Source organism: Harpegnathos saltator, unplaced genomic scaffold (assembly GCF_003227715.2).
Source record: "Harpegnathos saltator strain DR-91 unplaced genomic scaffold, Hsal_v8.6 scaffold202, whole genome shotgun sequence".
Taxonomy (NCBI): domain Eukaryota; kingdom Metazoa; phylum Arthropoda; class Insecta; order Hymenoptera; family Formicidae; genus Harpegnathos; species Harpegnathos saltator.
This window is the reverse complement of record NW_020229987.1, coordinates 329,276-353,667: the sequence shown is the minus strand read 5'-3', so window position 1 is coordinate 353,667 and position 24,392 is coordinate 329,276. Positions and strand designations below refer to the sequence as shown.

The following is a 24,392-nucleotide window of genomic DNA, read 5'->3' as shown; positions in this document are numbered from 1 at the left end:
GCCGTGCGGGGCTTCTCCTGCGTCATCGAGAAGACGAGACCCGACCGAAGCTCGAAGGCGAAGCTCGAAAGCGAGAGATCGGAGCGACGAAGGACGCCGATGACACGTCCTTATCGTGAAATGTGGAAAATTCAGCTTTCCGTGAGCGCGCGCGTGTGTTTCGACTGATGAATGAATTATCTCATTTCCCCGGGTGGAAACGCACACAGCGAGAATCGATACGCGCCCGCACGTCCACTTATTTTCTTATCAGAAGCCTCGCGCAAAGTAATAAACACGCTTAAAAGGACTGGAGGATCAGATTACTGAAAAATCGTGCTTGTTTTTGATCATGATTTTGTGACAAACTGAATAAATGTGCAGGAATGAAAATTTTACACATATATTTATATAACATATGAAGAGTAGAAAAATTTTGTTTTTAAACAAATACTCATATAAATATACGTCCGCTTAAATTTTAAACGCGTTTCTCTCGAAATTTTATTGTTCAACTTTTTGGCGGTGATTTCTCCGAAACTGATCGGACCACCGAGAGCCGAGATATTACTGCAAAAACGAAAACTTGAAAAAAAAAAAAAAAACACTCAGCTATATATATCGTATATTTATACGAGTATTTGTTAATAAACAAAATTTTTCTACTCTTCATATGTTGTATAAATATACCTAAAATTTTCATTCTTGCACATTTGTTCAGTCGGGTCACAAAACAAGCACGATTTTTCAGCAATCTGACCCTCCAGTCCCCTTAATAACAAAATGGGAGGTTCCCCGCAGCGGCGGCGCGGACGCACCGTCCGATTCATCGGGAATTCGAGAGGCGGACGGAAATGAACCGGTCTCCCGCAATAACGAAAGAAACAGGACGAGTAAAAAAAGACGGCTGGCTTGCGGCGGCGACTACGCGAGTATCGCGAATCTCCCGATTTTTCGCGAGCGAGTGCGCGCAAGCGACGCGCGCGATTAAATCGATTCGCCGTGGCCGTTCTCGCGCGAACGACACTTCGGCATAATTAAAGGATCCCCGGAACGGAGCGCCGTTAACGCTTGGCGAAGCTGGCGCAGTTGCGTCGTCGAGACGCAAACGAGGCGTTCGCGCTATCCCGTGGGAACAAGTGAATGCGTTTTTAAAGTCGTTTCATCGGCGAACAAGTGCGCGAGCGCGCGATACGGAGCCGCGAGACGCCGTTACGCGCGCGCCCGTCCCGATGGCCTCCTCCGGCGGAATAATCATGTGCGCGGAAACACCTCCTCCGGAGCGGAGCGAATCCGGGAGGAGGCCGGCGAGCTTCAAATGGTTATGACGCACGTGTACGAGCAGCAAACATTTCCTCGGCGATCCGCAAAGTCGCAAAGTAGAGAAGCGTGTAGCGCTTCCTCGCGTGCCACGACGACGTCGCGCGTGTTAATGGGCCGGTAATTTTCGGTTCGATTCTCAAGCGGCTCGCATTTTTTATTGCGCCCCGGCCGGCGGCTTCATCGGCGCACGCCAATTCGTCTTATCGCCAATTTGAATTCTAGCCTCGCGAGAGGAAGGAGGGCAGGCGGAGGAGAGAGACTGTACGGATAATTCGCGTGTATGGATTTCTAAACATTGAGCGCCCCATGGAAGGCTGCGAAGCTTGCTTGAGAAAAGGACGGTCTGCGCCGCAGGCATTCCCCGAGTAGAAAAATTAATGGGGCTCTGGTAAGGGCCTGATTATTTTTCCCTAACATTAATCGGGCCCCATTAATCGCATTTTAAAACGAAGGCAATACTAGAGAAATCCTTGAAAGAGACTAATGAATATGGCAACTAATAAAACTAATAAAATTCGTTTTTCGTTGCGGTATAATTAAAAAATCTTTAAAAGGTCGTAGTAGGGATAGAAAGACAAGGGCCCTACAAGATGTGTAACAAATTATTTAACGGGTTATTATAAGGCAATATTATGACGGCCTTATGAGGAAATATTCTAATTATTGTTTGAGTAAAAATATTCGTTCTTTTCATTCCAAGAAATTTAGACTGTAATTTCTTTGTGACCTTGTTAATATACAAGGATTTTTTAAGTTAAAAATATAGCATACTTTACAATAAAATATAGTATTCTTTACACATAAAAATCCTGCTACTGTTTTCATTAAAGTTTTTTAAAGTTTGCCGTTAATATTTTTATTAAAGTTTGCCGCATTTTAAGACGAGGGTAATACTAGAAAAATCCTTGAAAGGGACTAATAAATATGGCAACTAATAAAACTAATAAAATTCGTTTTTATTTTAATTGCGGTATAATTAAAAAGATCTTTAAAAGAACCAGATAGAGCGTACCTACTAAAGCAATACTAAACTATGACAATTTTACTACACACTTCAGATCTTATTAATTTTCTATAACAAAACTTGATTTTGTATATCTAAAGCATCCTTAAAAGATCCTTCCAAGGCCCACATCAGTTTTCCATGTTAAAACGTTATTTCGCAAAATCTAAGGCATTCCTAATAAATCCTTTTAAGGCCTTTCTCAACTCTCCCTATCAAGGCCTTATTTATTAAATCTAAGGTGTCCCAAAAAAATCCTTCTAAGATTCTTCTCAGTTTTCTTTATCAAAGCCTTACTTCGTAAAATCTAAGATATTCCTAAAAGATCCATCTCGGAACCTGATGTGGTAATAACAAGACCTCCCTTTTCAGGGCATCCTACCTTCAGCCTTATCGGGGCCTTCATGCTTCATGCTTCATGAGGATGGTCCTAACAATTTTTTGCTCGGATCGTTCTCTGTCTAGTTTCGTTCCTATTGAAGACAGCTGGACAAAGACAGCACGCTTGCGGATAATGAAAGCGCGATACAATTGCCCTCCGCATTTCATCTCTCAAGCTCCCGCGCGAGAAAACGCGCTCTGCGTCCGGAAAGCCGCGTTTGCCACGGTCTTAATTCCCGCGATTCTCGCGCGAGATGACCTTATTCGATCACTCGCTCGAGCAAGCCCGAATGATCGCTGACCGACTCGGACCGGCCGGACCTCGAATGTCATGAAATCAAGCGGATCTAACGTGATCGACGCGTTCTCGGCCATCGTCGTTTGATCTCGCGCGAAGACGCTCGCGTTCGCTGCTTTCCTCGGCTGCTCGCTCAGGCTTATTCTCCCGGATTTATTCGCGTGCTCAGAGTCTCGCTCGACGTTCGCCGATGATCGCGAGAGGATTCAGCGTCGGATTCAGTATCAAGACGGCGGCGGCGGTGGCGCGCGCGAGTATGACAAAGCGGAATGCCAGTTGGCAGTGCGGAATCGGAGAAGACAATCTCACGCGCGTAATTAACGACACAAGTTAGCCCCGCTCGCGCGCGTCGCGCGTTACAAAACAAGCGCATTTCGTCGCGAGATTCGCCGGCTCGCTAACGATCGGTCGGGATTCCCGCGCGCCCTCGTCGATGATCCATTCGACCCGCGGCGGATTACCGTCGGCTGCGCGTCGCGCTTTCAACGCGTCACCGTAAGCGCGCGTAATGAAGCGCGCGCGCAACGTGGCAAGATTGATTTGACGGATATGACGACGCGCGGGCGCGCGACGCGTTTTATTAAAAGCGGCTCGCGCGCGGCCGCGAGCGCGCCGCGTTTCCCGTCCCGTTTCGCGAGTACGCTCGCGCATTACGGTTAATGTAGCTTTAACGTTCTCGCGTTTACGCTCGTGCGTGTGCACGCGCGTGTCTAAGAGGCGCGCGCCTCCTCTCGGTCATTTGTCATCGCGCGGCCGAAAGTGTGTCTCTCTCTCTCTCTCTCTCTCGAAAGATCGCCTCGTTAATGGCAGCCGTTAGGTGTTACTTATCCGCGATGTGTCGCTCGGAAGAGCGGCATTCACGCGGATTGCACGCGTCGAGAGAGGCGGGTTTTGTGGGATTAACAGAAAATGCGCGTTTTTCCCCTTGATACGTCACCTATCAAAAAGTGGATTCGCGTCAGCGAAGGATCCGCGGCTCCCTCACAAGCCGAAGCGAGCTGCGAAGCGTTAAGCAGATAAGTCGTATTGACTCGACGATTTCCTCGTATTATGATAATTCCGTAATCCATAATTTATACGTACAGCCACGCGCCGAGCCGCGATCCGAGGTGGAATTACGCCGGCGGTTTATGCGCGATGATTTCGCGCGCGACATCGACAAGATTCGCGCATTACTCCGCGGAGATAATCCATCGCCGAGACGATGATGACGAATGGCGGACGAGCGCGGATTCCATAACGAGAGAGATATTCTCACGAGGACGGGATGACGACGGCGGCGGCGATGGTCGATTAATCGCATTCGCAATTCGCGCCGGCAATCGCTCCTAATTTCCACGTCGCGCGAATATGTGCGATCACGTGCGATCGCGTGTTCGCGCGCGCGCGCGCGAGGATTGCCGTGGAAAATTCCAGGAAAAATAACGCGAGCTCGACGGGCCGCCGGGTCGATGGATCGGATCGCGGGCGCTCGTTTCGCCGAGCGCGGGGAGGAAGGATTTCGTTTTTCCAGGCGCGTTCGTCACCGGCGTGAGTCTCGGAAAAATTGCGTCTCGATCGCCAATCCGGCCCCGGTGGCGGCACCGCGATTCCTCAAGAGAGTCTCTCTCTCTCTCTCTCTCTCTCTCTCTCCCTCGCTTTTCTACTCCACTCCATCTCCCCCTCGCCGCGAACGCCGCGCTGGCAAGAATAACGACGGCGGCGGATGAATGGCGGCGCCGAGAGGTCGCGACCTCCAACTCCTGCATTAACCGTCGTCGTCGCGCCACAAAAGCGCACGTCCCGTCGGCCTTCGGCGTGTGGCCCGGGATGGCGGGCGGACCCGGCCTCCGCTTCGCGGTGAGGACGGCGCGCGTGGCGAAAACTAGCTTCGTTCCGCTCGGCAAACTAGTTTCGCGAGAGCGAGAGCGCCGCGGCGTGGCGAGAGAGCGAATGCATATTGTCGCGCTTAATAACTTGTGCATAATTCACGGACGAGACGTCGTCGATGGCGCGGAAATGCAGCCGTAGTCGTGTCCCCTCCCTCCCCCCTCCGCCCCCGCATCCTACGAAGCGGGAGGAGGCGTCGTGTCGGGCGTACAGAGAAAGCCCCGAAAGTCGCGCTTTCGCGGACGCCGCGCGACAACGTAACGCCCGGTCATAAATTAACCTAAACCGCGGTTTCGGAGATCGCGAGTTTGTAATTCGAGTTACGGGGACGCTTTGCATTTTAACTACGAGCTAGGCGGCCGGCCGCTCGCAGCCATCACGGTCGAGGAGGGACGAGGACGAGGTCGAGGACGGGAACGACGACTCTCGACTCTGCGATTTTCCGCCCTCGCCCTGCCCCTCCTCGTCCTGCTGCTCTCTGTGTATTTTTGTGTCTTGCCGTAGGAACTTTGCCCGCACTCCCCTCTTGCTCTCTCTCTCTCTCTCTCTCTCTCTCTCTCTCTCTCTCTCTCTCTCTGTCTCTCCGCCGGCTGTCCTCTCGCCGGGGAGAGAATATCATTGTTACGCTCGGAAAATTTTCGTTAACGCAAAGCGCTCGTGTTTTTACGCGTGCTCGTCTGCGTTTTGTTAATGCGCCCCGCCCCGAGAAGGGGCGGTGAGGGAGGAGGGAGAGGGAGGGCGCGACTGTTCCTTTCATCGGACAGCTCCGTCGCTCCGACACGGGGACGGAAGAATAGATTCAAATGTTACGCGAGGCGGCGCGAAGTCATTTCTAGCTACGTGCTGCGCGTTTAGTCAAAATGTTAAAATTCGTGCGGGGCGAACTTCATCTTTCACGCCGCCAGACAAGCTATCGGTATTCCGATCTCACGCGAGCCGGGATAATAACTCCCTCGGAGGCGCGGCTCTCGATTCTCGCGCGTTCGAGATGGATCTCACGCGTTTTGTGTATATTGTAAATAAACAAACACATCGCGTTTGCAATTTGGAGCGAGTGAAGGCGGAAGGCGCGGCAAGAACTACCTCGCGAAATATAATTCACCCGCGGAACTGACGGCAAGAGCCGGTATCTCGAAATTATTTTCGGAATCGCACAAATGAGAGCCTGGCGCAGCGAACAACCCGGCGCGCAAAACACCGCCCATTATCTCGCAGCTCGGCGTTACGTTTGCGCTCGCATTGTCAGCGCTCGGTAGAATTCACAAATGCAGTCTCTACTTACAGGTGACGACGAGATGAGCGCTGGCGCGGATCGCTGTGATCCGCCTGAAGCGGCCGACCTGGCACTGGTACTCTCCGTCGTCGGTCAAGGACGCGTCGGTGATCCTCAGGTTGAAGATCCCGGCGTTCTGATCGCCGACCAGGCTCAGCCTGGGATGGCCCACGATTTCGCCGTCTGTAATCAGAGCGCAACATCGGGATCGTTAGCGAGCGCGCGCGAACGTGGTACGGGTAGGCGCTGCACGCTCCGGCGCGGCGGCGATCGACCGGATCGGAATCGGCCGGCGTTTCTCAGCTCGCGGCTAAGAGCGTCGTAATTTACGAGCGGATACGCACAGCTAATATCTCGGCTTTAATTTTAGCCTCGTTTATTACGCACTCGCGCGCGTGCGCGTGCGCTTATTTAGTCGGCATGCGGAGCACTCTCGGCGAACGATGCGATTACGATTAGCCGGAAGTCGGTGAGATCCGGAGTAATTAACCGCTCGCTGCCTCCCTGTCGATAGCGCGGCTCATTCTTTTTTACAGCCGGGCTTAAATAATAAATCTACACCGCTGGTCCTCGAGGCGAGGTCATAAAAGTCCTTTTACGCCAAGTATCCGGACGAGCGCGGCCGGTACAGCGAATCTCGAAACTTTCTGTTCCCCGGCGTTATCGGCGCTGAAGTTTCTTACGTGCGCGTCGCTATACATTAAATATTAAATCTTGCGATTTATGCCCCGGAAATTATTAGCGACTCGTTAACGCCCGCTCTGCCCGGCTAGCCGAGCCCTGGCTTCGTCCGTTTTGCCGTCCGCTCGTCGGTCAGACCCGACAGACCACGAGACGATTCGGTAGTCTCCGGCCGGGGAAAATTTTTAACGAGATATAATCGGCTTGTTTCGAAATTTCCGCGACCCTCGCTCTTGGCAGGAAAGTCTCGCGTCTGTTTCTGTTCCGTCCTGTTTCCTCGCGAGCGCAGCGGTTTACGCCCGTCGAAAATTTGCAGCTCTCCTCTCCCTCGCCTCCCCCTCCGCCTCGAACGAGATATAAACCGAGGTTTGAAATTTAATAATGGTGCGTGTTGCGTGTTGCGTGTAATTGTAATAAGGCAATCATGTAAATCCACCCGTCGATCGGATAGGAAACAACAAAATAGCACGCGCGGCCCCCGATTAGCGCATTAATGTGCTCGCCGAAAATTGCTGTGTAAACCAATTCGAGGTAACGCGAAAACGTAACTTTCTATTGAAAATACAAACAGCCTTCGTTACGCGCGGTTTTAATTGATGGATTTAGACCCGGCCGATTTTCGAGGTAGCGTTAATTGCGCAAATTCCGAATTAACCTATTCTAGTCCAATTGAACGTGCGCGTATTTGTTCGACGGCGATAACGGACGCGTCGTTTCTTTTCCCCTCGCCTCGTTCGACCTCCGTCTACCTCGCCGTCGTCGATGTGTTTGTGCGATACGACGAGGGGGAAGCGTTGTTTTTCCGCAAAAATACAGGTATATAATCGTCGAAGCTTCGTGCGCGCCACCGCGAACACGGCTGACCTCGCCATATCTCGCCGAGATAAAGAACGAAACGGATGTGATGTTAAATTTATACGGCGCACGTGGCGTCGCGCAGCATTCATACGCTCCAACATGCGCGACAATAAAATCCTCGAAAATACCGTTAAAGGCTGCCGAATTCAAATTCCTCCGGAAAATATCGGCGAAAGAGATGAGGGGGGGGGGGGGATAACGAGAGGTGACCCACCGGTGAGACCAGCGATGAGATCTCGCTTGCGCAATAATCCCTTCCGGATGACGCACGAAACGTCGACCTTCTCCGAGGTCATTCCGCCGAGACACGGGGAGATGACCAGGGGGAACGACGGGCGGGATTCCCCGGGCGAGAGGCACGAGTCACGAGCGGATTCGCGTGGCGGTCTCTCTCTCGTCGTCTCGCGAGACGTTTGGCAAGAAGAAAGGAGAGAAGGAGGGGAGCGAGGAACGCACAATAAACGTTACACACAGTATTGTACTCACTCGAGTCTATGACGTAGACAAATCCGTCTTTGACCCATTGCACGATGCCGGCTCTGTTGCCCACCTCGCAGGGAATTACCACCTCGCCGCCCTCCAGGACGGAGCTGTTGCTCGGCCTAACCCGGAAATATTGTCCGACGTCGCCTGTAACAGAAAGATAAAGGTGATTTCGGGTCGAGGCCGAGCATCCCTTCGGCGAGGCCGACAAGCTCTCGCGTGTTCTCCCCTCCTCCCCTCCCCCCGACTCTCTTTACTCGAGAGCTGCTTAGTTAGCCGCAGGGGTAGTTTGCGCGACTGACAACAAAAGTGCGTCTGTGCGCGGTTTCTGTCTTTCTCTCTACGCTCACGCGTGGCGTAGATAGAGATTTACGTCAGCCGCTCGGAGGGAGAGTCGATATGCTCGCGTTCGGATAAATAGTTAAAACGCAACGGTCCCTTCGCTCTCGGGGAACTCGGGCTGGATTATCGGCTCGCGCGCGGCTACCCGCCTAATGAAGACGGAACGAAGCCGCGGAGGTAAAAATGCCGCGCCGTTTATACGCGTGCTCCGTCTTCTTAGCCTCGGCTGCTCAAGTCGCTGCGCGGAACAGGCCGTAACGGACGAGATTCGACTCCCGGCTGGGATGACGTATCGACGAGGACGAGGAATATAAATGGCCCCCGCCGGGGGTTGAACCGAGGAGAGACCGCCTGCCGGCCAGCAGCGCCCTTGCCAGCGTCTCGCGTATGAAATATTAATTATTACAGCCAAACTCGAAACATTCGTCTGTCATGGTCGACCTCTCCACGTGGACGCGAGCTGACCTTCAAGCGGCGAGAATAACAATGCCGGTCGGCCGAGAGAGAGAGAGAGAGAGACCTCGGCCTCGGAGAGGAGACGGCCTCGCGGAGTCTTATCTTTAGAAGTCCTCTCGGAGTCTTATCTTTAGACTGACAATTGCGGGAGCAGCGTGTCTCGTCGGACAAATTTTTTCCTTCCCGCCCAACGCGTTATACCACTTGCTCGTTTTCAATGTTCTCGGCAGAGGGATTCCCGACTCGCGCAAAGCCGCGCCCGCGGAGACTCGTGCGCCATTGTTTTCTGAGTGAGGGTCCTCTGTATAATGTGGACGACGCGACAATAAATCGATAATATCGATAATATCGAGGGGCAAATAACGAATATTTATCGATATTTTTTTGTCTCCGATAAAATCGACATATCGATTTGAATTTTACTGGTTTTCGTATTTTTCAGTTACTGCTCTGGGGGCCCGTTACGGCTTCTACGACCGAGATGAAAATTACAAAAGTGAGTGAATTCACTACAATATATATTATGTAATATGCTCGATCTCTAGTAAATTCGCTCACTTTTATCATTTCCACTCCAATCGTTGAACCGTAATAGATCTCCTGCTCCCGCATTTATGCGGTGATCTCCGGCAAATCACTGCGATTCATTATATATTTTCTAATAAGAATACGACAATAAATTGTATGAAGATAAAAATTTTTGAAACATCTTCTCAAATTTTTCGCGCATACCCTTTATATGCATAACCCCTATATGTATACATTTTTTTATATAAATATCGATATTTTTCAAAATTGTCGATATTACCGTTATCGATGGTTCTGAATGACGATAATATCGTTATCGATATTTTGAGAAATCGTTGCATCCCTACGCGAGTGACACGAACGGTGGCACGACTATCAACGGGATAAGACATCGTTTATCATGACGGATATTATAACGCGTCGTCTTCTCGTTACACGGGACGAGCGTCGATAGGCGGGCGACGATCTCAGCGCGTCATGACACGCACGAGCCCCCGCGGTATCTTCCTTTATCGGCGGGCTCGTGATCGCGGCGGATCGCGTGAAATGCGAACTGGCGAATCGCCGGAACCCCCCCCCTCCCCCTCCCTCCTCCCCCCCGACCTGGCGCTAAATCGAACACGAAGAGAGATACGCTCGTAAAAAAGCCATCGCGCATAAGCGTAAAAACGGACTCGCTTGGCATCTCGCGGGGGGGGAGGGGGGAACTCTCATGCGAGAGATCGATAACTATGCGCGTACATACACACGCGCACCCCATTGCACATGTACACGCGTATACGTGGCGAGAAATAACCGCGCGGTTATCAAGCATTTATCGCGTGACGGCACGTTCGCTTCCGATTCCGCCGTAATCCGCGGACTCGAGCCCGCACGCGCCCGCCGACCGTCTTGCTTAATTAACTTTAATTACACATCCGCGCGCGCGGCTCTTTCTGTTTCGTGTCGCTGATTATAACATTTTGAAGAGAGAGAGAGAGAGAGAGAGAGAGAAAGAGAGAGAGAGAGACGCTCTCGCAACTAACCGCGTCACGTACGAGCTCTCTCTCTCTCTCTCTCTCTCTCTCTCTCTTTCTCTCTCGTTGTCCGCCTCTCGAAACATCGCCGAAGAGGGAATCGGAGAACTAACTAGACTTGGCGCAGCGGGGTAATTTCTTATTTTTAATCCGACAGCGCAGAGTTCTAATTGCGCCTGGCATCACCGCTCGCGAGGACGAGGATGCTCCTTTGCGCTAATGCGGATCGATTAAGCGCACTACGAGCGGAGCAAAGAGAACAATAATTGTGTCGATAGCGTTGGGCTCGCGCGATCACGCGAGCTGCTAAGATCCTTTTCTCGTTCTCTCCATTCTACTATATTCACTTTTCTGTCTGTCTGTCTGTCTGTCTCTGTCTCTCGTTGTCTAGCCGATACTAGCTGGAAGAATCAAGGTAATCGGACAGTTTGGCCTCGATACGATCGATAATCCCCGCGCCGCGCGGTATTCCACGTTTGTGCCCACATCGCGCCGCACGAGAATGGGCCGCGTTACGCGATCACCGCGTGAATATTTCCCTTTGTTCCGCGCTGCTGTGCGCGTGTTGGGGGGGAGGGGGGAATTTATACGAATCGCGCTCAATTCGGATCAATCGCGCGTAAAGTGAAAGAAGAGCGAATTGTACGGGTGAAACTTCCGCGAATCATAATTCGGGTTAGCGGCCGATGGATGCGCTCGAGGCTGGAGGACTCGATTTATATTGGATCGGCAACTAAGTGATTACGGATTTTGTCGACAGATGGATTTTACACTTTCTTTTGTTTCGTTAACGTGTTCAAGGTACCTAACCTATATTTTTTTCTTATTGTTTGGACTTCTACTTTCATTTAGTACAAAAATGATATCGATTAGTTCTTTAGTTTTGTTTTTATCCCAATTTAAAAAAGGAAGAGCAAGACGTGCACTTCAGACATATTTTATTGTATTATTTCCGAAAAGGCAAGAACGCATCGCAAGCACACAAGAAGTTATGTGCCGTATGTGGGAATGAAGCCTTGAAAGAAAGGCAGTGTCAAAATTGGTTTGCCAGATTTCGTTCTGGTGATTTTTCATTGAAAAATGCTCAACGATCTGGCCGTCCAGTTGAAGTCGATGAGACCCGTATCAAGGCCATTATCGATTCAGATCGTCATAGCACAACACGTGATATTGCAGAGAAGCTCAATGTATCGCATACATGCATTGAAAACATTTAAAAAAGCAAATTAAAAATTTTGAATTTTCATTCTTATTTAAAATCCGCAATCACTTAGTTGCCAACCCAATAGCTCGCAGATCGAAATTGTAACGTCCGTAATTGTAACGTCCGACATCGGCTTTTGGCGACGGGCGGCGAGACGTGTGGAAGAAAAATTGTTTACAAAACAAATATAATACGTTTCACGGGTCGATGTGAAATTGTTCGAGTTCTCTGGAGCACCGAGATTAGGAGCATTGTAATATCCCGACCGTTGGAAGTTCCAAAAAAAAAAATAAATAAATAGAAAAATGTTACGTCGATGCAAAAATTAATACATATATGTATATATATATTTTTTTTTTCTAAACAATTGTTCCGCGCGATGGCTTATTGCGAAGAATCGATAACATACGCGCTGCAGCGGAAATAAAATAAAAAAGGACAAAAATGTCGATGTAGGTCATGTGAAGTGATTTACAATGAAATTGTTTATATTGGAAAGGCCATAGCTCACATTTTTGGCCAAATTGAATCAACAATGCATTTCGATACTTCAGCTCTTAAACTGCTGTGTTTGAAAAGGACGGCGTGTCACATTGCAGGGATACACGCTCCCGTGAGTTTTGCATTAGTTTTGGGAGCGGCGCGGCGAAATATCAGAAACGTATTAAAACGCATTAAATGAAATAAACTGTCGTATGAATGAGCTTCGTTCAAAAACGATCATTTTTTTTTTGTTTCAAAAGTTATGTTAACCAGTCTAACAGTTTAACACGTGCCGGGCTAAAGAAATATTTGCCCATCGCTCTTGTCCCTCCCCCCCCTCTCTCTCTCTCTCTCTGTTTAGTTGGAGTAAATTTACGCAATAAAGGGAAAAACGTTTCGGTAAATTTTTATCATCGGAATCGTTTTCATTTTATCATTTCGCGCTCTGTGAAAAATCGACGGAATCGTTCAGGGACGACGCTCGCGCTCGCTCACGTCCGGGCCGGTCCTTTTAAATTAAGAGCTTCTAATTAGGTTACCCGGCACAAAACCGGCTCGACAATGGCCCTCGAGTCGCGAAACAGTTCCGTAGATCCCCCAACGGTGTTGCGCGTTTGTATTTTTCAAAGAGCCATTAATCTGCCGCGAAATCTGCAGCATCCCGGATTGCATTTGATAGTGGATTTGTGATGACGCGCCTAAACGAAAACCCGTTCGCGCGATACACACACTTGGGATGACTCATCTGGGATGATCGTCCACAGTGAACCGTGTAAATTGGGTTTCGGCGGTCGCCTCCAGCCCGCGAATTTACGCAATCCCGCTCGTCCAAATGCAACGTCAATAAAATATAGGTGAGCTGGCCGACGTACGAGAGCGCGATTCGACGGGTGTCGTTTAATTTTGTAGCACAGGCCGGTTCGGCGGTCCGATTCGTCCAAAGGGATTCGATGATTGGGCGCGATTGTGGAGAACGGATTAAAACGACGCCGCCACCGCCACTACCTCCGCCGTCACTGACGCTGCCACCGCCACTGCCACCGCCGCCGGCCGATGGCTCGTGCGTATCGAACGAGAGTTCGAAAACAGTCGAGAGAGAGAGAGAGAGAGAGAGAGAGAGAGAGAGAGAGAGGAAGAGAGAGAGAGAGAGGGAAGAGAGAGAGAGGGAAGAGAAAAGGGGTTACGAGGGATACAAAAATAAAGTTTATAACTGGGTCCGCAACGGCCGACGAGCCTGATATTATTCGAATAAAAATTTCATTTAGACAAAGAGATCGCGGCTAAACGAGTGAAGAAAATGAAAAAAAAAAAAAAAGAAGGGAAATGAGGGAAATGAAAAAAAAAATTGGCTTCATCTCACTGGTCGGCCGTGGGACAAAAGTTTCCTTCGAGTGGAAATTCATTCCGAGTTGAAAACTATCACGCGGCTCTCTTTGCCCGACGATAGCAGATGTCTTTGATTAGAAGGTGGAGTAGATTTATTTTCAGTGTTATAGAAACGTGGCTTTCCATTTCCCGTCTCCCTGTACGCTTCCGCGTTCGGGCCGGTGAGTAATTCCTCGCGGACAAACGAAGGTCGAAAACGCGCCCGTGAAGGAAAATTAATCGACAAACACAGTGTGCTGTTATTTTTTTCTTTTTTCTTTTTTACTGTAACTCGATCGAGCCGCTCGATTCGAGTGGGCTGTGCGAAACGCCCGGAAAATTTGGTCAATTTCGCAAGATGCGCTGCGGAGAGCGTCAGCGGGAAAACAGCCGTGTTTCAAGGGTCGACGGATTTCCTGCGACACGCCGGTGGAGCGCGAACGGCGAATGGGAGGTGTCACGGCGTTGCAAATACTTCAAATCGCGCGGGACGCGCGCGAAACCGCCGCTTTTGAACACGACGATAAACAATCGCCGAGAGCAGATACGAACGGCCTCCGCGGACAGTGGAAACATGAAACGCCACGTACGTAACACAAGGGGCGCGATTGCTTAAATAAAATTTACCATAACGCTCCGAAAAGCTTTCAATGTATTCGAAGCAGGAAGAGACGGAGAAAGAGAGAGGGGTGAGAGAAGGCGGAGAAAAGGGGAGAGGGAGAGAGATAGAGGCAGCTTGCAAATCCAGCGTATGAATTAAGCGATTATCGGCCTCGCAACTTTTTCTCACTCAACCTGCAGCGCGACGCAACGTTGCTTCACGCACGACTGGCTGCCTTTTAATAAGCGTCTCTGCCTCCTCTACAGGGTGGTCAGAAAGTTTCCAGCCGCATAGTTCGAGCCGGCCGGACCAATTCAAAGTAGATCCGTCCGCGTGGATGAAAGCGCGGCGAGGGAGGGGGGGGGGGAAGAGCGCAATCGTTCTCGAACTACCGAAAGCGATTGAAAATTCAGGGCTTTCCGGGAATTAAGTTACCGTGCGCGCAAAGTGATAACGAAATGCTGTTTTCCGTTCAATTTCGAGTGGACGTTGTTCTCGGGGGGAATTTTAATTTGACGTTCGATCGTGTAAAAACACGAGCCGGAGAAACGGGACGTCGGGCGCCGTTCACAGCGCGTGAAAGACGGGAGCTGAGATTTTTCGCGGAGATAAAGTCGACCCTGCAAATTGGAAGAAGAATTCACGGACGAAAATCCGGACAAAATCTGGGACATCCTGTACATATACCGGGGGCTCGGATTTTTCCGTTTGGTTATTTCGGCGCATGCGAGAGAGAGAGAGAGAGAGAGAGAGAGAGAGAGAGAGAGAGAGACAGAGAGAGAAGGGGGGAGGGAGAAACAGAAAGCTCGGATTAAATTGTTTCTATTCTTATTTTAGCCGTGGAAAATGTCGCTCGGGTAGATAGCTGTGTCCGTACACGGCGCGCCAACAACGTCGCATAAATTCCACGATTAATCGTCGCGCCCGATCAATTATTGAGCGCGCTTTTTATCCGCGCTGAAACACCCTCTCGCTGGCGCGGCGCGGCGCGGTGCGGTGCGGCACGAAACGACGATAGTGGGCTTTCGCCTGTGCGCGAACCGTACATATTTACCTTTCCATCGTATTACGGGCAATTCTATGTAGATCTCACTTCCTTCCCGCGCGAGCCATTAGAATTTCCAAGCGTGGATCCGGCTCCCGGAATTTTCGATAAAATCATCCCGCTCCCATCCTTTTTCTCGCTTCTTAGGGAAGCGCGGCGTCGCCGGCGGTGGAGCCGACGTAGTTACTAACTAAAGCCCTATTCATCGCCCGACCAGCTCACCGCCTTATCCGCCTTAATTTATTGCTTTTAGCTGCGTGACAAGTTCGGTAATTCGCGAATCCGGCGGGAATCGCCGCGGTATGTACATTTAATCGGGAATAAATCCTGTTTTTACTGCGCTGATCAAGAAATATATATCGCGCCCGAGCGCGATATTCGTTTTCCCTCGAAATAATATTCTAATGCGAATGTCGGCGCGATATTTTCCGTCGCTCTTCGTTAAACTCTCGCCGTTGTGCGTGAAACAGCGAGGGGGCGGATTGTCTTTGCGAAGATTTTTATTAAGATAGCACCGCGCTCGGTGTTACGCGATACGTGCGCGCGCGAGCGGCGCTCGATAAGCGCGATATTACAGCGCGGGATTGGACGGACATATCGATCGATTTTAATTTCACGCGTGCAGGAGGCGACTATTATCCGCACATAAAGAATTGAAAATACAACACCGCGAAAGCTATTTTCCTCCTCCTCCTCCTCCTCCTCCTCCTCCTCCTCTCAGGACAGTTTTTTTTTTTAATACGCGTCGAGCACCGCCGTGCTCCAATTGTGATACACGCTGACGAGAAACCGCATTTTCCCTCGTTAAAAAAAACAAAAAAAAAAGAGGGAAAAAGGCAAAAACGCCTGGATGGGGTCAGTTGGTTCCCTCCCTGCGTCCTTTTTCCTCTCTGCGGACGGATTTGCAACGTAACGACCGACTTTGGTACCCTCGCCCCATCGAGAAATCCCCGATTAGGGGAAGGGAAGGAATCTTCGCGACGACTAATTCAAAGTTCCGGCGGTACAAAAAAGAGAAACGACTCCCCGAGCGCTCGGTTGGGTCAACACGGCAGCTCGCTGGTGACGATGGTATCGCCTCCCTCGAGATCGTCGTTAGCTCGAGACACCCTGGTCGCTTCCACGTGCGCCTTCCATCGCCATCGCCAGCCAAATATTAACGTCGTTAAATTCAGAGGCGTAACAGATGCATCTCTCTCGCCTGCCTCGATCGGGCGCGGCTTCTGTCACCCGCGATGAAAAGCCAGCATAATGACCAGGAGGGCGCAGGGGAGGGCGCGGGTGATTCTTCCACCTGCCTCGCCGGGGCTTTCCGCTCCGGTTCCGCCGTCGCCCTCGTATTGCGACGGCGGAAAAGACGAGCGTCCGGCGCCGCCTCGCGCTCGAAAATGCAATTTCCAGCATTGCGACGACATCTAATTCAATCCGCGCTTCCGCTTCTTCCCGGCTTTTGTCCGTGCGACTCGCTCTTAGTCTCTTAGTCTCAGGGCGAGTTGGCGCTTCTTCCCGCGACGATTACCGCGAGAATCGGCCGGGCGGAAAAACATGAAACGTGTGAATAATCGCGCCGAGAGAGAGAGAGAGAAAGAGAGAGAGAAAGAGAGAAAGAGAGAGAGAGAGAGAGAGAGAGAGAGAGAGAGAGAGAGAGAGAGAGAGAGAGCTGATTACTCTCGATGGCAGAAAGAAGATCGGATCGTTCCATCGCGGACGGCCCGTTCTTCGAGTCGGCGAGAACGGAAGTGGTCTCAGTCGCGAGCGTGCGCGCGACTCGACCGAGTCGAATCGGAGCGCGCGAATCGAATCGAGACGACGGAAACGTGCGGCGCTGACGGAGGATGCAGTCGGAGAGACGCAAAACCTCCTCGCCGAGAAAATTATGCCGGCTCCGCCGGTCGTCGGCCGCTTCGTTCGCGACGAAACGTTATTAGCGGCGGCTGCGCCACCGGAGGTCGCGCCGTCTTCTAAATTGAGAAATCATGCCTGCGCATCGGAAGCGCATTGAGAGAAAGAGGGAGGGAGGGAGGGAGGGAGGGAGGGAGAGAGAGAGAGAGAGAGAGAGAGAGAGAGAGAGACGTGACAAGGAGGCTCGCTTCCGACGGCCGCGGCGTCTTCGCAAGAAGCGAAGGCTCTCTCACTTTGAACGATTCATCCGGACGTGATCGTCCGTGTTCGAGCATGTAAATTCGCCTTCAGCCGAAGAACGGACAAGCGAACGGGAGGAGGGGGACGAGTGGGCAGGGCAGAAGGGAGCACGAAGGAGAGAATGAAAGAGCGGGTCTCGGGTTCTTTTTGCCATGCCGTGCCGCGCCGATTTCTCCCTCGTCGGCGATTTCATTCAGTTCATTCGCTCGGCGAATAAAGAAAGGCACGAAAGAGCGCGAGGGAGAACGCGAGAGGCCATGGCGAAAAGAGAAAAAGAGAACGAAAGAGAGAGAGAGGCGAGAGGGCATATCACATGAAATGAGAACGTTCGTTTACGTGGCACAAAGAGACCGGGAGGAGTCGACTCCTCTCGCGCACATTCAAGCCGAGAAGGTGTAAGTTACCTAAAGACGGTGTTCACCGCCGCACTTCCGGTCCACCGTCGTCGTCGTCGTCGTCGTCGTCGTCGCTGTCGCCGTACGCCTCGCCTGTGTCGTATAATACGTGCGACGCTTTTTCGGCGTGACTTTATCGCACTTGCGAGATGCTCCAAGGTGCGCGCGCGCGCGAGAGAGAGAGAGAGAGAGAGAGAGAGAGAAAAAGACAGAAACGGAGGGAAAAAGAGAAAAAGGAACGAAGAGAGAGAGAGAGAGAGAGAGAGAGAGAGAGAGAGAGAGAGAGAGAGAGAGAGGGCGTGGGAAATTATCGGGAGCGGCGAGGCTTCGACCTCGAATTAAAGTACGAAACGGACCGAGAACAAGCCCGCTGAATAAGCCGCGGTAATACGCCGGCGAAAATAGGCCACGCCGGGAGACACGTACATTATGCCGGGAATTCGCGCGCTCGGAGAGCCTGCCAGATTGCGCGGACGTATAAAATAAAATGCGGCAAAGGGCGCCGCCGCCGCCGCACACCGGCGCGAGCACAGCTTTTTCCGTCCGCCGTTTTCAGTCACGCGCGCGAATATCCTGAAAAAGTGTCTTCGGGATTATCGCGCTCTTTCTTTTTCACTTTTAAAATGCGGCTCGCGCACATCTTCACTGTCGATCTCTCGATATCGGTATCGGGCGGAAGGCGCGACGCGCTCAAACGACGGCGGCCTGGCTCTCGCTAAGGTCGCGCGCCGGAGATAAATCAAAATTGCGGAGTAACGCGATTTCGCTCAGGCTGAGGCTTCGCGCGCGCGCGCGCGCGCGCGCGAGGAATGTCAATTTTCCAAACCGGGAAATTAATATCTCCGCGCATTCCGAGGCGCCGCGACGACCCTCGACGTTACGCATCGCTGCCGCTCGCTGATTCTCTACGATATCACGATGTATTAGGTTGCTGCAAAAATAATCGCGGTCTTTACGTATCGAGTATAAAGACGCGTATATCAGTTAAGAATTATATTTATTAATCGAAATAAAGACCAGTGGCCTGCGCACACCTCCTCGCGACGGGAAACAGGTTTGTTTATTCCCACGAGATAGAATTCTGGAAAGGATAACAGCAGCTGGAAAAATCGGCGCCAAGCTTAAAATGATAAAAACCGCAATTATATATTTTTGCACCAACCTGATAGCTTTGCCGAGCTTTCGTGCAGATTCGCAGTGTGCTCGTCAAGTAAATGCGTCAAATAACAACAAAATGGATTCTCAAAAATACTCCAACGGACGCGAAGGACCTCAAACTCAAACTCCACGAGCGACGTTACGTCCAACTCGTCATCGCCTCGCCCCTCCCGGAAAAAAGGAAAGGAAGAGGAGAGAAAAGGGAGAAGAAAGAGAGGAAGAGAGAAAGCGCTGCTCCAGCGCTCTCGAAATACAGTCGTCGCAGGTCAAACGTTCGTACGAAAGGCAGGTTCGAAACACGGAAACACGCGTCGCACATCACTGTCTCGTTATTTTAAATTAGAGAAGGCGCATTGTGACGTGGCAGCACAATGCGGCCGTAGATAGGGTAACCGATACAATGATTGACCGGCGTGCCGTAATTGACCGGCGCGCGTTTGCGGCCGCTATATCAGAATCGACGTATCGACTATAATTGTTTCCAAAACAAACCCCAGAGGCGAGAGAAAGGGAGAAAAGACGGTGCAAGAGAGAGAGAGAGAGAGAGTGAGAGAGAGAGAGAGAGAGAGAGAGAGAGAGAGAGAAAGAGGTGGGAGGACCCCCTCGTTAACTTATAATCTACCCCGGCGCGACCGCTTTTCAGCGCAGAGCTCGCGTAAAATGCAACAAAGGCCCGACTCAAGTTGGCTGCTTAAAGTGACGTCGTCCTTCCGTGACGTCTTTCGCGCTCGCGCGTCACTTCAGCGGCCTGCTTTGTTTTTTAAACGACTCTCTCTCTCTCTTTCCCAAGAGAGAGAGAGAGAGAGAGAGAGAGAGTGAGAGAGAGAGAGAGAGACAGAGAGAATCGAGTGCTATTCTTGAATCTCATTTACCACTCCCGTCATTGTGTCTTTAATGAGTCTCTCCGTTAAGTGATTACGCGTGCGTGCTCTCTCGGAGGATCAAGCCCGGCTCCGCAGGATAATTGCGTCAAATACTTTGAGTGTACGACACCACGCGGCGGAAGAAATCAATTTCGCGCGAATCTTAACGCAAATCCCCGCGCTGGAAGGCGCAATTCAGCCCGCTGCTGCTTTTCTCCCTTCGAGTCGGAGGAGGCACCCCTGCCCCACCGCACCCCCTCCCACCTTCGCCATTACCGAGATTACCCAGGATCAATGTCCGTCAAAACGTAATAGCGAGCTCGTTTGTTCCATCTATCATCGAGACACGCAGTGAACCGGAGAGAAGATAGTATATATCGAGCCATATCCCCGTAGAATTTCAATGAGCAGCCTGCTCGTCGCGCCGTGCTCGATATTATCAAAGAAACGTGTCTTATTTCGTATTGAGCGCGGGGAGGAAGACGAGGGCGGGGGACGGAAAGCCGGCTTCTCCCGTCGGAGAAGCCTGGGACCGTCGGTTTGCGCAATTAGTCGCACTAGCGTGCAATCACGTTGCGGTAATTGAAGGATACGCGAGTACACATCGCCAGCTATGAATGCGATAATAACCAGAATGGAAGAGAATGCCAAACACATTCGGGGCAGCGCGTTTATTTTCCCCGGATGCAGAGCGCACGCTCGAATTGCCGCGATCCCGAAATTTCGCTCCACACGCGAGCATTCGAGACAAGCGACATTTTCATCGAACCGCGCGTCGCGACGTGACGAGAGGACGAAGAAAGGAGAGGAGGAAAACTCCGAACGCGTGTCGGCGGTCGACGTGAGAGAAACTCGAGACTCTGATTGGGAATTAAAACGTATCATCACACACACGTACACATGCGCCTCGGTGTAGTCCGCTCCGCGGCGAAATTTTTACGACGGAAATATCGAGCGTCGCTTGTGCTCCGCGCGAAGCTTACTTCGACGAGCTAATTTATCGAGAGACGTATCGCTCGGTAAGTAGCGATCCTGATGGCAAACCTATGACAGCTTACACGTAAAGCGCGTTAGTTCCTATAAATTAGAGACTAGATTTTGCGCGAATAGATGTTTGCTCCGAGCTTATATATACGGGACGATACCTATAAGTCACGATCGAGCGGGGTCGTGCGACTCTTCATGGTCGAAGGCTTTCGCTCTATGCGGTTATAAAGCACCGATACCGACTGATCCGATGAGAAATTGTGATTTATGATAGGGCTCGCTCGTCTAAAGCGACCGACCGGAAAGGCCGAGACTGCCGCGCCTCGTCACGTTCTTGACAATCAGCGAGTACTCCGAAATTCACGACAGAGACCGGGAGAAAGAGAGGCGCGAGAAATAAATAGTCAACGGGAGACACACAGAGACAGAGAGAGAGAGAGAGAGAGAGAGAGAGAGAGAGAGAGAGAGAGAGAGAGAGAGATAGATAGTTTATTGACATCCTGGGGAAACAACCCCTTAGGTTTCATTAGAAATACAGATACACGCCGACGACGTTGTAAGACCATACGGAATATTAAAGAATGCATTATCATAGTGTTAAGTAACGCAAAGTAACACAAAGTAACGTAGAATAACTCAGAGCCGCCATAATGAGCGCCCGACCCCACCAAGCTTATAATAATATTAGATATACAGAATAGATATTTAGATATGTTGATATGTTGGATGCACATAGACATATATATACAGTGGCGTGCAAAAGTTTCGAGCCATAATGTCTTTTTAAGATACATGACAATATATTGATTCGCTTTAAAAATTAATTATATAAAATAATTGACATAACATTCTTACAAATGATAGTACAGTTATAAAATTTCGAAATTACATAGTTTCTATTTATTTAGTCATATAATATTTACATGTGTGCAAAAGTATTGAGCCGTATTCTTGTTGTGACTTTATGAGCCCGGTTTGTTTACGTTTCTTATGAAACTTCTTCGTAAATATTTGCTTTAACTGAGGTTCAGTCTATTGTTTACATTCGGCAGTGCCGAAACATACAAGCCTTCAGTTACGCGAAGCCGTGATTAATCTTTCTCAACCAGGAAAGGTTTCTCGCGAAATTGCTAATTGCTTATTAATTGATAAAAGTACCGTAAATAGGATTATTGCTAAATATAAGTTGACGAACTCTCTAGCTGATAAACCACGAAATGGTAGACCTCGCAAAACTACAAAGCGCGTCGATAAAATGATTAATAAAAAGTCGATAGCAGATGTTAGAAATACTACTATGGATATTTCTCGAGAACTACGAGAAGAAAATTTTGCTGATGTTGGTCGAAGTACAATATCTCGACGTCTAAAGGAAGTAGGACTTTTAGGACGCGCTGGTGCAAAAAAAACCATTAATTAGTGCAAAAAATAAGAAAGCTCGATTTAGCTCGATTAGATTTTGCAAGGAAATTTCAACATTGGACTGAAGTTGATTGGCGAAAAGTACTTTTCTCTGACGAGTCAAAGTTTCAGTTATTCGGAAGTGACGGTAGAAAGTATATACGACGTCCAACAGGCACAAGATATAACTCAAGATATCAAACTCCTACCGTAAAACACGGTGGAGGTAACGTGATGGTTTGGAGATAATTTTCTTATAATGGAGTTGGTTCATTGGTTGACCAGATCACGGGTACTATGGACGCTATAATGTATGTATGAGATATATTGACACAGCATATGCTGCCATATGCAACTCGAAACATGCCACGTGATTGGATTTTCCAACAAGATAACGATCCCAAAACATTCATCAAAACTAATAAAAGAATTTTTCATCGTGAAAAAATTGCGAGTGGCTTGCCCTTGACTGGCCCTCGCAATCGCCCGACTTGAATCCTATTGAGCATTTGTGGCAAGAACTCAAACTACGTACAGGAAATAAGAAACACTCCAATAAAGCTGAATTGTGGCAAGATTTGCAAACTCAATGGCAAAATTTACCTCAAGATCGCATTTCTAATTTAATAGCATCAATGCCTCGCCGTTGTACTGCAGTGATTGCTTCTAAAGGCATGGCAACAAAGTATTAAGTTTAAAAAAACGCTGACAACATTTTCTGTTATTATTTTTCAATAATATATTTTCCTTATGCATAAGAAAACTTTTTGGCGCAATACTTTTGCACTGTTTGTAATAAGACACTGTATAAAAATTAAGTCTTTAGAATTATTAAGAGTTTGTAAAGTTTATATAATTGTAGGATAAATAAATACATTTTGTTTATATATATGTGTAAAGTTTTTTAGCGCTCATTATGAAATGTATATATAATAATAATTGTATGGCTCAAAACTTTTGCACGCCACTGTAGATACACATTGATATGTAGATACAGGATAAACGTATGAATATAATAGAAAAGTTAGTATAGAAAGTACCGACATAAAAGTATGTACGACGCAGAGAGAGAGAGAGAATCCTCGCGCACTCGAGAGCGCGTGTGCCGTGCCGCGGCAGTTCGGGGAGATCCGTCAAAGGTAAGGCTTGGGAGAAATACGCTCGTCGGGACAATATCGCCGTCGTGCCTTGACACCAAACACGCCTCTCAATTAAGCCTCGGGAATGCAAATAGACGAAAACTTGGCTCGTCGGTTAATCTCGAGCATAGTCGAGCCCCGGCGGGCGCGCGACTCGCTTCCGCGCAGAGCCGCGTCGCGAAGTTAAACGCGAGCGTGTAAAACGCGGACGCGGTGATGAAAAGTTGCGGGAAAAGATGGCCTGGTAATCGAATCCCCCGCCAGTGGGAAAGTACGTCGCGAGTTAGCGCGCGAGTTTGCGCCACTCTTGACGCACTCGACGGCGTCGCGGCGCGCATCGGCGACGGCGAAAGAGTAAATATTCTATCGTCTCGTTAGCTTGAACTCGCTCGCTCGGCGAATAAATTTGTCGTTTCGGCTAATTGACGTGCCGTGACGCCCTCCTCGTGCGCGGGACACCTTCGGCAAGGCAGGCGTCGTCGCGGTCGCGCGACCGGATGCGAGGCCTCGCCGTCGAGGTTTCACCGCAGCTCGCTTCCTCCGCCCCCGACGCGCGAAGCAGCACATTCTGGCCGGCGGGCTACTTCAGCGCTCTTAATTGCCGTTCTTCTCACACAGGTCGGCACGCATGGCCGCGGATCGTGGGACTGTTCCGCGCGCTTTTTCGTGGCTCGATCCCGCGATACCGCGGGGCAGGAGGAGGCGGACGCGCCCTTCTCCTCATCGTGCGGGACGTCGCAGGATCGAGCGTGATTTCGTGAGGAGGCGCGATGAGGCACTCCGGCGATTACGGGAGATCGGGAGACTCCAGTGGCTCTGAAGTATGACTTTAATCCGGCGAGAATGAGAGAAGTCGTGCGCCGCGCCGGCGGGAACGTTAAACAGCTTCCCCCTCTCGCGTCTCCCCGCTCGCTCCTCCAGTGTAATTTCATTCGCGAGCGAGATCCGACAGATCTCACGGCTACGACTTCGCGACACTTGTACACGCCCGCCCGATGTTGGAGGTCACGGGTCGCGGTGTAATGAGGATTTATCTCGATGGAGTCACCCAGCGAGAATCGCGCCTGGGGAGAAGACTCGGGCCGAGGGAACGACACGCGGAGGTCGCGCTCCTGCGGA

General features: G+C 50.3%; 1 protein-coding gene across 1 annotated transcript in view; it reads right to left on the bottom strand.

Annotated features, from left to right (window-relative positions):
* The window catches only part of sns (sticks and stones), a 289,259-nt gene that overhangs the window by 70,246 nt on the left and 194,621 nt on the right, over positions 1-24,392 (bottom strand). The window contains 2 exon segments of the mRNA XM_025298041.1: positions 6,136-6,309; positions 8,152-8,295. Coding sequence (XP_025153826.1) covers positions 6,136-6,309; positions 8,152-8,295 — 318 coding nt within the window.